The sequence below is a fragment of the Carcharodon carcharias genome, chromosome 3 (assembly GCF_017639515.1).
Source record: "Carcharodon carcharias isolate sCarCar2 chromosome 3, sCarCar2.pri, whole genome shotgun sequence".
In the NCBI taxonomy this organism is placed as follows: Eukaryota; Metazoa; Chordata; class Chondrichthyes; order Lamniformes; family Lamnidae; genus Carcharodon; species Carcharodon carcharias.
The window spans coordinates 143,639,094-143,655,299 of record NC_054469.1 but is presented as its reverse complement, the minus strand read 5'-3'; the positions used below and the strand labels follow the sequence as shown (position 1 = coordinate 143,655,299).

The 16,206-nt window shown below is 42.1% G+C and overlaps 1 protein-coding gene across 13 annotated transcripts in view; it reads left to right on the top strand.

The window, feature by feature from the left end:
* osbpl3b (oxysterol binding protein-like 3b) overlaps positions 1-16,206 on the top strand; it is a 237,289-nt gene that overhangs the window by 169,817 nt on the left and 51,266 nt on the right. For 12 of the 13 annotated variants that reach the window (XM_041183816.1, XM_041183809.1, XM_041183813.1 and 9 more), the window contains 3 exons: positions 9,948-10,085; positions 11,079-11,142; positions 15,128-15,206. In XM_041183816.1, the coding sequence (XP_041039750.1) occupies positions 9,948-10,085; positions 11,079-11,142; positions 15,128-15,206 (281 nt within the window). The remainder of the gene's footprint in view (positions 1-9,947; positions 10,086-11,078; positions 11,143-15,127; positions 15,207-16,206) is intronic. The other variant, XM_041183820.1, reaches the window with a different exon arrangement.

The window sequence follows — 16,206 nt, the reverse complement described above, 5'->3', positions numbered from 1 at the left end:
CATTGGGAGGAGGTGGAGCAGGCCGGACATTTTGGGGGGTAGTTTGGACATCGGGAGAGGGTGGGGTGTTGGAGTAAATGTTGAGCCTGCAGTGAAGGGGTGTTGGTGTCGGGTGAGAAGTCCCGTACAGGTGGGGGTATCCCATGGGAAAATGGCAGGTGGGGAATACAGTGGGGGTGATGGTTAGTCAGGAATGGGAGAGTCCCCTGGGGGAGTTGGGCCTGTGGGGGAGTGCCGTGGGGAGATTGGTCTGGATCTTTACGATAGTTACCCAGAAGTTAGAAGAGGTTTTAATTCTTCTAACTTTGTTTTGGGTAACTATTGGTATAACCCTGGCAGAACCATCTGAAGTTTGCGATTTAAACCACATTTTCGGATGCTTCCCAGTGCAGCGCCATTGTCCAGAGGATGTGTGCACTTCTGGGCAATTACTGTGCAAACAATTACCTGGGAGCTTCCCAGAGGGATTCCCCAGTGCATCTTTGGGGTCGCCCCCCAATCCAGTGCTGGGGAGCTCGGAGGTTACAACCCCTTGTTGTGGTCACAGACCAGTGACCAGTTGGACATTAAAGGAGTGGAAACCCTTACTCTTGATGGATCTTGCTGGTTGAGCAGTCGGAGCCTTGATGACCAAAGGGTGCAATTGATGCTTTGTATCTGGAGGAGTCCAGTAATGGAGGCAAAACCCACTGTTCCTGCGAGGCTGCATCTGTCGTGAAATGAATGTGCTGTCCAGCTCTGGGTAAATAGGGCATCAGTTATCTGTGAGGTGGACTGGCATGCTACCATTTTTGAGATGCCACTAAGGTCCACTGCTCCTTGGAAAAAGCCAGAAATTAAGAAGTTCAAGCCCAAGGAGACTTTGACAGCCACTGGCAGGGCATGGTGACCAGTGCTGCAAGGTGTGAGATCTTTGGCAAAAAGTGCACAGATGTCTGTGACAATCTGCCTGGCGAGTCGCAGTCACCTATGTTTTGGTAAAGGGGCTGAAGAAGGAGGTGATAATAGGGCCCACCATTTTGGGAGAGACTTTGACAAGCTGGGCAGAGGGAACAAAGGCTGAGTGAGGAACCGGAGCCTGCTGTAGTGAGGGTGGAGGGCAGAAGCAACAGGGTTGTCAGGCTAGGCCACGTGGATGAGGAGCAGCCAGGCAAGGCGGCAAGGAGCTACAAAGGGCAGTAAAAGCTGTGGAGAACAGAGAAAATAAAATAAATGTGCACTTACCTGTGAAAGTGGAGTGGAAAACAAAATAATAAATGGAACTGGGTGTCTTGCACCACAGAATGTTGGGTACCTATGTTGAAATTTTTTTTTAAGTTATCAATACCAGAAACGTTAATTTTAGATGTGGCTTTACTAAACATCACAAAGGTGAGACTAAGTCACAATATGATAATTAGAACGTCTCAAGTTTTAACATGGCTTAGACATATTCTGCATTTTACAAGATTTTTATATAAAATGATAATGTTCTCACTGAAGGACTTGTAGGTCAGGATCAGATAGATCAGTGTTCTTCTCTCCTTCCACCTGCTCTCCTAGTCTCTTCGAGACAACACTGGTTAATTCACCCCAAAACAAGGAATGCTCATCACTTACGTGACCAGTTACAGGCTTAGTATTACTCAGAGTTTAATACTATCCAGAACAGAACGGTTCACTTGATCTTCATGCCTGCCACTGAACTCAAAATCCACCCCTCCCTTGTTGGTGCACTGTGACTGCCTGCAATAATTACCATAGCAACTCACTAAGGTCACTTTTGTGACACCTCTCAGCCCCTTGATCTCCATCACTGAGAAGGGCAAAAGCAGAATTGTCATGGGAACACATTCATCATCAAGTTTGCACCAAGTTACACACAATCCTGCTTTGTTGATGCCAGACCTAATCAGCCTGTTCTTTCAAACTTGCTTCATGCTTTTGATTGTTGGAGTAACATGACTAAGCACTTCTTACCTCCACAACCATGTAACCACGTAGGAGAAGGGAAAAAAGGGCCAATAAGAGAAAAATACCCTGGAAAATTCTTTTCTGATCTTAAGTCCAGGGTATTACATGCACTGAGTGTTGTTTACAAAAATATTTACCGTCTATATGTTGTGATCTCTACCCCAGTCAAGAACTAGTCCAGATCACTTATGAGGGCATACCAAAAGGCAACACCCAACAGGCCAGGCTGGGGAAAGAAGAATCACCTAACATGCAGTCTATTCCTATTCTTGCATAGTTTAAACTTGTGTCCCTGGTCCTCCCCAGTCTGTTAAACTGGAATAATTTATAAATAGAGACCTAATCCAGCCCTTTATTTGCTGACCTCATTTGGGTCACCCCTATGTCTACACTGCTGCAAGATAACTAGACCAATGCCACTGTATCTGTCTTGAGTAGCTGAGATTATTTAAGCTAGGACTCATTGTTGTAGCTCTCCTCTGAACCGTTTCAAAGGCTGCTATACACCCACAACGTGGGTGGACCAAAACTATGTAGAGCCTTTTAATATGGTCTGACTAGCTACCTGCTTTTTCCTACCTGGGAGCAGAGCAGAGGCATTCGGGAGTCGAGAGCACCATAAATACAGCCTGGGGATTGGAGCACGGCCTTTCCTACCTGGGAGTGGAGCAGAGGCAGTTGGGACCTTTTCAGCTTCTGAAGCAACTGAGTCAGAAAACAACTGTGACATCATAGGAAACTGGTAAGTTGATTGGTCAGTAAGTGCTTGGTGTAAGGGATATGTGCTAAAAGCTAACGTAGGATACCAGAGTTAAAGTAGATTTGTAAATAAAAAGAACTGAAACTTTAAAATAAAATAAACAAAAAAAATCAAAATAAATACCTAAAACATATACCTGTGTAATTAAGAAAACAATAACTTTTAGTGGTAGGTGGTGCTAACATTGAATAAACACAGTAAATTCTAGTATACAGAGGAATTATTCCAAATTAATTAAAGTATTTAAATTAATTAAATAACATAAGTAACAATGGCAAGACAGGTGTTATATTGTAGCTGTGGGACGTGGGAGCTTTTGGACACCAAGGCAATCCAGGACAAGCATGTTTGCAGCTAGAGGAAATCTGGATCAGGATTATTGATCTGGAAGCCAAACTGTAGACATCGCAACATAAGAGACGGGGAGAAATACCTGAACATGTTATTCCAGAAGATGTTCTCACCTCTTAGTATAGGGCCATTTCCTTTGGTCAGCAGTGAAGGGCAGGAGGTTGTGACTGTGAGTGAGGCAGGTAAAGGGACCAATCCAGCAGTCATGGAGGAGCCTCAGATTTTGCAGTTGTCCAACAGGTTTGAGGTGCTCGCTACCTGTGTGGATGAAAGCGAGCTCTGCAAGGTGGATGAGCAGGCAGGTCACGGCACCATGGTCTTTAATCTAAGAGTAAATCAGCAGATAAGACAAAAGGTTACAAAAATAATAAGGACAAAATTTAAGGCTCTATATCTGAATGCACAAAGCATTCAAAACTAAACAGATGAACTGATGGTGCAAATTGAGATAAGTAAGTATGTTTTAATAACCGTTACAGAGACATGCTGCAGAATGACATAGATTGGGACCTGAATATTGAAGAATAGGAGGCTCATAAAAGGTGGGGAGATGGCTCTGTTAATTCAAGATGATGTTAGCACAATAGAGAGGGATGATCTAAGTTCAGGAAACCAGGATATAGAAGTGGTTTGGGTAGAGATGAAGAATGATAAAGTCATCTGTGGGAGTGGTGTACAAGCCACCTAACAGTAACCACATGAAAGGATATCAATGAAGAAGTAATGGGAGCTTGTCAGAAGGATATGGCGATTATCATGGCAGATTTTAATCTACATATAGACTGGAAAAATCAGATGGGTAAAGGTAACCTCGATGAGAAATTCATAGAATGTTTTCAGGATAGTTTCTTAGAACAGCATGTTATGGCACTGACCAGAAAGCACCATTAATTAATGACCTCATAATGAAGGCGCTCCTGGGTAGCAGTGATCATAATATGATTGAATTTCACATTCAGTTTGAAGGAGAGAAGAGTGGGTCTAAGAACAATATTTTAAACTAAAATAAGGACAATTATGAGGGTATCAAAGCAGAGCTAGTTGAAGTGAACTGGCAATTTAGGTTAATAGGTCAATAGAGATGCAGTGGCACACATTTAAGGGGACATTTCCGAGTAAACAGACAAGATGCATTCCAATGAGAAAGAAAAAATTCCAAGGGGAAGACCTACCATCTGTGGTTAATTAAGAAAGTTAAAGATAGTGTGAGATTTAAAGAAAAAGCATATACCTGTGCAAGGATGTGTGGCAGGCCAGATGATTGTATAGAATATAAAAGTATGACCAGAAGATTAATAAGGGAGGAAAAATTAGAGTACAGGAGAAAGCTAGCTTGAAATATATTTTAAAAAAGAAATGAGTTAACAGAGTGAGCATTGATCCTATAGAAAGCGAGTCTGGGGAATTAATAATGGAAAATAAGGAGATGGCAGATGAATTGAACAGGTATTTTGCTTTGGTCTTCCTTATAGAGAATACAAGTAACATTCCAGAAATAGCTATAAGTTAGGAATTGGAAGGGAGGGAGGAACTCAGGAAAATTACAATCACCAAGGAAGTAAGTAGACTTAGCAAATTGTTGGAACTGCTGGTTGATAAGTCCCCGGGTCCTGATGGATTTCATTCTAAGGCCTTAGAAGAAGTGACTAGTGACTTTGTTGGTGCGTTGGTTTTAATTTTGCAAAATTCACTAGAATTGGAGAAGGTTCCATTAGATTAGAAAATATCATACGTAACTTCTTTATTCAAAAAGGGAGGGAGACAGAAAGCAGGAAACTCTTGGCCAGTTAGCTTAATATCTATCATGGGGAAAATGTTAGAAGCTATTGTTAAAGCTGTTATAGCAGGGCACTTAGATAAATTCTAGGTAATCAGGCAGAGTCACCATGGTTTTGTGAAAGGGAAATCACGTTTAACCAATTTATTGGATTTCTTTGGAGAAGTAACATGTGCTGTGGATGTACTGTACTTAGATTTTCAGAATGTGTTTGATAAGGTGTCACATCAACAGTTATTGCAGGAAATAAAAGCTCATGATGTAGGGGTTAACATATTGGCATTGATAGAAGATTGGCTGCTTAACAGGAAACAGCAGGCATAAATAGGTCACTACCTAGTTGGCAAGGTATAATGAATGGTGTGTAGGGATCGGTGCTGGGACCTCAACTCTTTACAATTTATAGAAATGATTTGGATGAAGGGGCCGCCAAGGTTATGGTTGCTAAATTTGCAATGATAAAAAATAGCTAGAAAAAATAAATTCTGAAGAGAACACAAGGAGGCTACAAAAGCATTTAGTTAGGAGAGTGAGCGAAAATCTGGCAAATACAATGTGATGTGGGAAAATGTGAAACTGTTCATTTTAGCAGAAAGAATTAAAAAAAAGCTTATTATCTAGATGGTGAGATTGCAGAGCTCTTAGATGCAGAGGGATTGGATGTCCGACTGCACGAATTGTAAAAGGTTAGTATGCAGGTACAGCAAGTAATTCGGAAAGCGAATAGAATGTTATCCTTTATTGTGAGGGGAACTGAATGCAAGATGAGGCAAATTATGCTTCAGTTATACAAGGCGCTGGTGAGACCACATCTGGACTACAGTGTACAGTTTTGGTGGTCTTATTTAAGGAAAGATGTAAATGCAGTGGAAGCAGTTCAGAGAAGGTTTACTAGACTAATTCCTGGAACAGGCAGGTTGTCTTATGAGGAAAGGCTGGGCAGGCTAGGCTTGTATCCGCAGGAGTTTAGATGAGTAAAGGCAACTTGATTGAAGCGTGTAAGATCCTGAGGGGACCTTGACAGAGTGGAATTGGAGAGAATGGCCCGTAACTTCCAAACTCCCCAGCATCGGATTTGATGGGCACCCCAAAGATGCGCTGGGGAATCCCTCTGGAAAGTTCCTTGGTGAGGATTTGCATGGCAATTGCCCAGAAGTGCACACTTCCCCTGGACAATTATGCTGTGCTTGGAACCATCCAAACATGCAGTTCAAATCGCAAACTTCAGATGGTTCTGCCAGGGTTATGTCAATAGTTATTCAGAAAAAGTTAGAAGAATTAAAACCTCTTCTAGCTTCTGAGTAACTATATTGTCAAGACCCACGCTGACCCCACGGGACTCCCCACCCGTCCACTTTCTGACTTCCGACGCCCTCTGAACTCCGATCCCCCCAGACCTCAGACCTACCCCTTCTCATGGACCTCCAAACCACCCCCCCACCCCACCCGTCACCTCCCTGGGACCTCCAACTGCCCACCGCCGCCAAAATCGTGTCCCCCCCCCCCCCCTCCACACGAAACCACCCGGACCTCTGACTCCCACCCTCCCAGACCTCCAGCCAAACTCCACCCCTGACCTCAGACCCCCCCACTCCAACCCCTCCCCGTAACTTTGACCCCCCCCATTCCCCAGTCCCACGGACTTCTGACCTCACTCTCCCAGACCTTTGACCGACCGAACTCCCACCTCCTGACCTCCAACCCAACCCCCCCTCCCCAAATTCTATCCACTTACCTAAGACACTTGCCTTCTCCCTGACCTGTCAATTTCCCTGGCTCTTTAAACCTACCTGCTTTGCAACAGCTAGTGCCTTAAAAAAAGGTGGGTGTGGCCTGCTTTAATCCGCTGGAGCTGCACTTCACTGGGGCCTGTGAGGAGTCTTTCGATGCAGGCCCCCAAGCAGCTCTGGCGAATAGAAGTATCAATGTAATATTTAAAGGCATGTAAGTAGGTATTTATTTCCAATTCCTGCGGGCCAGTACTTTCCGACGCTAGTCGGGTGTTACGGCCCAATGTTTCCTTTTGTGGGAGAATCTGGAACTAGGGATCACTGTTTTAAAATAAGGGGTCATTCGCTTAAGACAAAGATAAGGAGAATCATTTTCTTTGAGAGTCGTGAGACTTTGGAACTCTCTTCCTCAAAAGCGTTTGGAGGCAGAATCTTTTTAAGAATATTTTTAAGGCAGGGGTAGAGAGGTTCTTGATAAGCAAAGGGGTGATAGGTTATTGGGGGTGTGCAGGAACATGGAGCTGAGGTTAAACATCAGATCAGCCATGATCTTAATAAATGGCGGAGTAGGTTCAAAGGGCAGAGTGGCCTAATTTTGCTCCTACTTCGTATATTTGTATGGTCCGTCTGTGGACCACCTTATTTAATATTTAATATGCAGTGTACAAACTAAGTGAGCAACTTAATTACATTTTAGAGATGTTTGCTGTATTGAGATATTATTTGTTCAAATATTGCATTTGTTAGACTCAGCATGGAGACCAATGCTTTTAAAAGAGATGAAATTCCCAGCTACCTAAGGAAATAACCAAAGGACAAGACTTCCTGTTTTAAGACTTTTATTGTAACAAACAATCTGAAATCAACAGAGGTCAAATTTTACTTAACAGGCAACTAATACATCAAACTAAAGAAAAGGTATTTTCACATTGTCCACTTAACACAATCAACTTGCATCTTGCAACTCTTTTTTCTGTGCCCTGCATTCCTGGCAAATGTATAACAATACAAAATTAAGTCCCAAGTTACTTCTAGCTTTCTAGCAGATTCACTTCTCCCTTCCACTTCAGGTCGAATCTTCCGATGTCCTTCGAGAATCATTCCATTCGGCCTGCGTATTCCAGAATCGACTTACACCAGCAAGGCCCACTTCAGCGACTGCTTGTTCTCCAGAAGTTCCATTATTCTGTCCTTTTTCCTTCAAACAGAGAGCAAGTTCTCACCGGCATCCTGCTTTGTTGCTACCACCACAAAACATTATTTTCCTGTTCTTCACAGCTGTAGCTGTTTTTGTCTTTCTCCATGTCTCTGTGTTGCCCAAAGCAGCTGTCCTCTTACTGTAAGGTAGTGTCAAGGTATGAAAACTGTCACTTGATTTTCAATAGATTTTGATTTGGGTTTCTTTCCCCATGACAACCAGATCACATGAGCCTATCTTTGAGCAGAAGTAATTATCACAAATTCCCAATTTTACCTTAAGTTAAAGGAGACATTTTAAAATATCACCACCTTGTAAAGTCCATCATTTGTAACACGTTACTAAAGCAAATATAACAGAATTTTTAGAATAATCTCTGAGCTACTTGACTGATTTAATAAATTGTACAATAAAGGTGTTGCTGTGTTTGAATTTTGTTTAACTGCATGTTATTTTTCCGTCTCTAATATAATTGAGTGCAATGTAGCTGCACAAAAACACCTGAGGTGTTGCAGAATGGGAAGCTGTGCAATACAAATGTTTGAGATGATGAATCATAACACAAAATGAACAGGAATTGCTGGTCTCTAAATGCTAAGGTGCTGCAACCTAATGTCCGATACAAATTAGAACTTGCATGAAATAGTTCCAGTTGGTGAGACAAGTTATTTTTTCTTGCAGATAGTGGCACAATTTAAAAATCTCTTGCCTGGCTTTTTGTCAATAAATTGGTTGGTGTTACATTCCTTTTGTAGCTGGGTTCCCTGGCTTCTGCAGTCTAAACAAAAGCACCAAACATATTTTGCAAAACTACAGATGGTATTGTCATCTGGGGAGGGAGAAAGTCAGCATTGGGATAGAAATTAATTTTTGTTATTGCTGGGCCAAGGGAAGAACAGCATCAAACACCTTTTTGTGACAATGTGCTGAGAAAAGAATACCTTTCACTACTTTCCCCACCCTTCCCTTTCCTCTGAAAGTTACTTACAAACTGAAACTTTAGATTATTTACTGAAAAGTGCTTATTTTCTTTGGAATTGTTTGATCTTGCCTGCTTTTAACCATGACATGTTTGCTTTCTTCAACCCTAGCCAGGCTAGGAAACTATAGTAGGCTAAGGTGTGGGAGAATAAAATACATCTACAGGATAACAAAGGGCTAAGTGGTTAAACCATAGTGGAATACTACAACGAAGTCTCCTTGCACCAGTAGCAGACAAACCTGCGCTGTCAGCTGTTGTGAAGGAAGAAAAACAAGTATCATAAACAAACTACCAAGAGTCCTTGAAACAAAGTTAGGATGTCTGTTATCAGCACATGAGACAGGGCCTAGTCATGCTATCTGTTGTCTGTCCAGATGGGCTACTCAAGGTTTTGTGTAACTACTCAAGGTTTTTACGTAATTATAAACTAAGACAGAACAATTATATGCATGCCAAAGATAAAATTTCAATGTTATTAATTACGCAAGCTTTTACTATAACTATGTGTGTACCCTGATGCTTCCTCAGAGTGCCGGCTAGCTCCGTTGTATGCTGCTGGGCTCTCTGTGATATCACGATTCGATAAAGGCTTCCGAGACAAACCTCCTGGGTCTGAGTGTTAACTTCGTTTTCCGCGACATAAGACGACCATTCTATTTCTGCCCTTACCTCTGCCTGAGTACTGCATTTTTAGATTAAAATTTCCTGAAGAGATTAAGGTTCTGATTTCTAAGTCAAGCTCTGTGATAACAAATCAGTTGCCCCAATTATAGCGATCAGAAAATTGGGATAAAATTACAGTATATAGGTGGAGGGTAATATTACACACATTTTAAATTGTTCTAATAATGATTGTAAAGCGTGTTGCTTTGTCGGCTTTTGTAAGCAACAAAAGTACAAATATCAGAATTTATGTTCAACATGAATTTTGTTAGCTTTGTCAAAAGCAGTAAAAGCAAAAATGCCATTTAGGAACATTGGATTGTGTATAGGGTTTGTAAAGTCAAATCACAGATTTAGGTTTGTAATTTTTTTCATTTGTTTTTAATGGGCAGAACACTTGTTTAATGAACATTTCTAGGCTTTTCACAAAAGTAATGGATTGGGTAATGTTTCCGGCTTTTAACAACCTAATGGCCCAGTGTTCCTATAAGTGATAGAATAAGAACAGTCATTTATCTCTGGTATTCCCACAGGTTTTTGTAGCAGCCTTTGCGGTTTCAGCATATGCATCTTCATATTACAGAGCTGGAAGTAAGCCATTTAACCCAGTTCTAGGGGAGACATATGAATGTGTGAGAAAAGAGCAAGGCTTCCGGTTTATTGCTGAACAGGTAATGGCTCTTGCTGCATAATCAAATATATACAGCTATGGAGAGAGTAAGTCACGAGCGGCTGGGTTTCCCCACATGTCCTAGTTGTATTGAGAAATAGGTATGAAAAATTAGTGGCTAAGTAAAATCATATTTTTAATTATATATTCATGGTAAATTGCAGGTAAACTGGCCGGCCCCACCAGCTGAAGCATTGTAGTCAATCTGGTTAGGAGGCTCAGACAGCTTCTAAATAAAAGGGGACAGGGTTATTTACATACCTATAACAAATGATATCAGCGATATCATACTGCCCCAATGGCAGTAAGGGGGCTCAGGAAGGGCCTAATGAATCCTTACTTTTGTAAATATTAAGCTCCAAATGGAACTAGGAGAGCATCTTTGAAAGGTAATTGATCCCATAGACATCAGTTTACCTTGAGCGGGAAGAGTTTTTTGACCTTTTGTGGGCTTCAGCAGAAGCCTCACCAGCTGTCTGGTGTTTGGAGTTCTGCAGGGGCCGTTAAAGTGCATACTGTCTGAAATTCCCAGGGCAGCTCGGGAACTACTAAGCCATTGCCCCCTTATTGAATTTATCTAAATGATGCAAATGTGGCAGAATCTTGATGGAACAGGGTTCCGTTCAATTTTCCAGTTCTCTGTACTTGGGACCTTGTCACCAATCAGGATTTAAGAATTAGGTTATGAAAGTAAACAAAAATGTCAATGAGAAGAGCTATGAATGCAGGCATGACTTTTGAAAAGTCATTGGTGTGCTGTTGTACCCATTAAAATGAATGGATGGATAATTGTGGTCAACAAACTCACAATTTTTCAATGTGTGTGGCTGGCAGTCAAGGATTCAAGCAGCAACAAAAAGAAAATTGGTCATTAATTAAAAGGATATTTGTGCATTTGAGACCTTTTAATGCAATTAAAGATGAAAAGTAGATTTAACTCTTAAATAGCAAATTTATGGAGAAAAACCTTGATATACATTTTTAATTTTTTTAGGTCAGTCACCATCCTCCAATATCTGCATGCCATGCTGAATCAAAAAACTTCACTTTTTGGCAAGGTAGGTGTATGCTTGAACGGGGGAAATCTGTGTTACAAGCATGGAGTCCTGATGAGTTTTTCTCAAACAAAGACACTGTAGTGCTTTGGAATAGTAACAGTTTGCAAATTTCATCGTGGAGTAGCAGTCAAAGAGGAGGCTTTTATTCCTGCTAGGTTAGAAAATGGAGAAGTATTAATATTAAGTAATGGAATAGATTGGACTGTTTGTCCTTCTGTTTTGGGCAAGGAAAGGGACGTGCATCATTGCTATCCATAATTTAGCTGGGTGTGAAAATATACACAGAAACCTGTTGCCATATTGAAGAGGCTCTAAACTAAGCTACTTCAAGGAATGTTTCTATTTGCCCACCGTGTAGCGAAAGGCCTTGCTTAGAATTGCTATTGGCAACATTATTTGTCACTAGTTGTTTAATTTAGGTTCTACATTGCAGGGCCTTAGCAAACAGATACCTAATTTGAGATTGATTTTCTTTCTAGGGCACACAGTTACAGGTCAGAGGCCACTGTCCCTACCATCATTTTTTTCCCCCTTTTTGCCATAGATCCCATTGAAAGCTTGGTCCTGAATCTTGTATGTAGGACATAAGTTATGTCTAGGTGTTCTGAACCATGAAGGACAACTATTTGAACATGTCTGGTAGACCATAAACTCAACCACCTTCAGAACTATAATGTAATTGAAGAAATAACTAAATGTCATTCACTCTATCTCAGCATGATCCTGAATGACTGACTGTCTCCAGGCTGAAGTTAATATTCCAATATGAATCGACAATTAGGACATCTTTCCATCAATATCATAATGCTACATTTGAGTACCCATATCATCTCCCACTGGCTGGCCGTTGGTATACCAGGTCCTAGTTAAATCTGCCAATCTACTAGAATTGAGAAGGTTATAAGCAGGTCTAATTATCTTTCAGGTTAAACCAACTAAACCAAACCAACAAAATTGGGATAAATCAGGCACAGCCCCTAATTCAGGTCAGCTGTAAAACCAAGAACAAAGTTTAAAGGAACCTTACCAACTTTAAATCAAAATGTGATTAAAGGGGTCAACAAAATACCCCAGTCCCCGCGGTGCCCACTGAGCATGGAAGGCCTCGAGAGTGCCAGCAGACACCGCGTGCTCCCTCTCCAGGGACATCCGGCCGCGAACGTAGCCGCGGAAGAGGGACAAACAATCGGGCGGGACTCCCCCGTCGATCGCCCGCTGCCTGGACCTGTTAATGGCCAACTTGGCCAGGCCCAGGAGCAGGTTCACGAGGAGGTCCTCCTCCTTCCCGACCCCCTTCCGCACTGGGTGCCCATAGATCAGGAGCGTGGGGCTAAAGTGCAAACAAAACATAGATAAAAGGTTTTTCAAATAACTAAAAAGGGAGTGCAGCCTACAACACCCTATATATGCATGGTCCACGGACTCCACAAGACCGCAAAAAGGGCATGTGTCCTGAGAGTCCGTGAACCTATGCATTCTCTTATTATAGGGGACTGCTGCATGCAACACCCTCCAACCCAGGTCCCCGATAGAAAGGGGGAGGACACCTCCGTAGAGGGCCTCCCATCGGGGGCCTCCGCCGCCGGACGGCAACAAGGCACGCCAGGGCGTGTCCGGGCGGCGGACAAGGGCGAGAAAATGGAAGGTGTGCAGCAGCAGTCCGTACAAAAAGCTCCTCTTTGCCGTGCCAAAAGGCACAGAGGGCATGTCCCCGAGGCGGCTCATATTGCGTAAGCAGGTCTAATAATCTTTCAGGTTAAACCAATTAAACCAAATCAACAAAATTGGGATAAATCAGGCACAGCCCCTAATTCAGGTCAGCTGTAAAACCAAGAACAAAGTTTAAAGGAACTTTACAAACTTTAAATCAAAATGTGATTAAAGGGGCCAACAAAACACCCCAGTCCCCGCGGTGCCATCCGAGCACAGAAGGCCTCGAGAGTGCCAGCAGACACCGCGTGCTCCCTCTCCAGGGACATCCGGCCGCGAACGTAGCCACGGAAGAGGGACAAACAATCGGGCGGGACTCCCCTGTCGATCGCCCGCTGCCTGGACCTGTTAATGGCCAACTTGGCCAGGCCCAGGAGCAGGTTCACGAGGAGGTCCTCCTCCTTCCCGACCCCCTTCCTCACCGGGTGTCCATAGATCAGGAGCATGGGGCTAAAGTGCAAACAAGACATCGATAAAAGGTTTTTCAAATAACTAAAAAGGGAGTGCAGCCTAACACACCCTATATATGCATGGTCCACAGACTCCACAAGGGCATGTGTCCTGAGAGTCTATGAACCTGTGCATTCTCTTATTATAGAGGACTGCTGCGTGCAACACCCTCCAACCCAGGTCCCCGATAGAAAGGGGGAGGACACCTCTGTAGAGGGCCTCCCATCGGGGGCCTCCGCCGCCGGACGGCAACAAGGCACGCCAGGGCGTGTCCGGGCAGTGGACAACGGCGAGAAAATGGAAGGTGTGCAGCAGCAGTCCGTACAAAAAGCTCCTCTTTGCCATGCCAAAAGGCACAGAGGGCATGTCCCCGAGGCGGCTCATATTGTGTAAGCAGGTCTAATAGAGGCACTAAAAACTAAGTAGTTTTGATGAGATAACTAGCACATAACCATTTCCAATTGCCAATGAGCCTTACCAGAGGACTGTAATTTAGGACCACCAGTCAATCTCTTATAGACTGATTTGCAGGAAGTTGCATCATTGTACCACTATGTTCCTGTTATGTTATTATGGTAATACATCCCTTCACTCTATATCTTGCTATGCTGCTCCCCATATTGGTCTTGCTGTTCCCATTTTTCTTATTCCTTCTATTTTAAAATTCCTGTCCCAATACACTGATTCACTCTGTTTAGCTCTTCTGTTTTGGTGCACTCATGTTTCTGTCTGTTGATGTCATCTGTGTTTTCTCCTAAGAAATTGGGGATGGGATTAAATTTACAAAAGTAACGTTAAAAAATAAGTGCTTGCCTTGCTACTCATCTTGCACAGCAGCAAATCAGCAAGGCTGACACACCGGAAGTTTAGAAAATGTAAAACCTGCTTCACAAGCCCATCCTAGTCCAAACCATTCATTGGAACAGACATTTAAAAACCAAGTTCCAGAGGACTTAGTTAATTGTAGCACTTCTCAATGAAAGGCAACATTTAATTTTAGATAACCAACAGAACAAAGTAGGAAATGAGAATTTTCTTTTTCGCAGAGGGTTATTTGGACATTGCCCCCATGTCTTTCCGATGAGACATTCAGAATTGGTGATAACTTTTAAATGGGAAGTTGAAGATTAGGGTCATAACATTTTGCAGCACAGAAAGTCACTTGTACCTGTGCTGATTCTCTGAAAAAGTTATCCACTTACTCCCATCCCCCTACTTCTTTCGTATTCTCTTTTTTACATTTTGTTTCTTTTTCAAATTGTTACACTTTCACTTTTAAAGTTATGGATTCACTCCTGTTTCTGGAATGGAATTTCGATGGTTTTTGTTGGTGGGGGGGTGTTGTGGAGGGGAGGCGATGTCTAATTGAGGACAGGAATATGAAACTAATTGGATAGCTCTTTCAGAAACCAAATGCAATAGGCTGAATGATTGTCCATGTTGTAACATTCTATGAACCCAAATGATCTGCAAATGTTCCAATCATTTACTTCAGAAATATCAGTTACAGATCCTATATGCCATCCAGAACATTATTGGTATTGAATTGAATAGGTAAGCAGTCCTTGAACAACAGTAATGAAAGGAATTGGTCAGTAAACAGAAACCAATTATGATGTTTTGCATATTCCCTAATTAAGCAGAATATTTACAGCTAATGATACTATATGGTAAAATGAGTGGAAGAGCAGCTAACTTAATATGCAAAAGAAATTCTGCAATTTTAACTGCAGAATATTGCTCATATGCAAGTATAAAGTTATTTCTGATAGGCCTACAAGTGCCATTTTGTATTTATGGAGTTTTTATTTATCTCCTGTATTAGATGTGAGGTGGAAGAACAAGTTCTGGGGAAAATCAATGGAAATTGTTCCAGTTGGCACAATTCATGTAACTCTACCATCGTAAGTACCATTATAGAATGAATCCTGCTACAGAAAAGAACAACTAAACTTGCATCGATTTCAAATTGAGTCTGATAATGCTAAGAAGATATGTTCCAGGAAAGCTTTTATGTTTTCTTTTTCCCCTTTACCTTCCAACCACCCTATTGAATACCAGTGGTTTTATTGCACTTTCTGTCAAATTGGGAGGGCTAACTTGATATGTAATTGACTAAATTGATCCACCAAACTTAAACTTTTTAGGGAATGTCACCATAAAATGAGTTACATGCATTAGGTTGAAGATTCTATTAAGTATGAGGAGAAAAGATACTTCAGACAATTGAGGGCCAATTTTTACCTGTGCTCAGTGGAAACTGGCAGGTATAAAATGGCTTGTTGAATTTACCAAGCCAATCTCACTGCCTTCCCATGGTTGATTTCCTAGCCTATTCTTGTCAAGCAAGTGCAACACCTGCCAGGAGGTAGCTGGTTACTTCCATAAATATGAATATTGAGCTCTGATGATGTCTTTAGGACCTCAATCTGCTATTTTAACAGGCTATTAACTTAGCAGTACAAGGAACTGGAGCCAGAAGATGCCTAAACTGCTAATTTTGTTCTATAGTTTCTCTTCCGAGATCCACAAATAAACCTCAGGACTCCTCTACCCTGGACTTCCTTCATCTTCCCCAGCTGAGGCTCTACCAATATCCCTGCGAAACATGTACCTGAATTCTGGCCACAGTTACTTCCAGAGTCCAGCAGCAACCTCCTTTCCAACACCCATCCCCTAACATTCCACTGTGGACAATGCAGTTGAAGACCTGGCTGGTTTGCCATCAACCTTGGCATCCACCCGCACTCTAGCAGCTCCTTATTTTGTTGAAATAAATATTAAGAATTATGGATGACTACTCATCCAAATGTAGAAGTAATCCGGTTTTGAATAAAAAAACAATTCATTAGCTGAACAATTTGGTTAGCATTCCCTTTTCTATGATCATCAAGGACATTACTG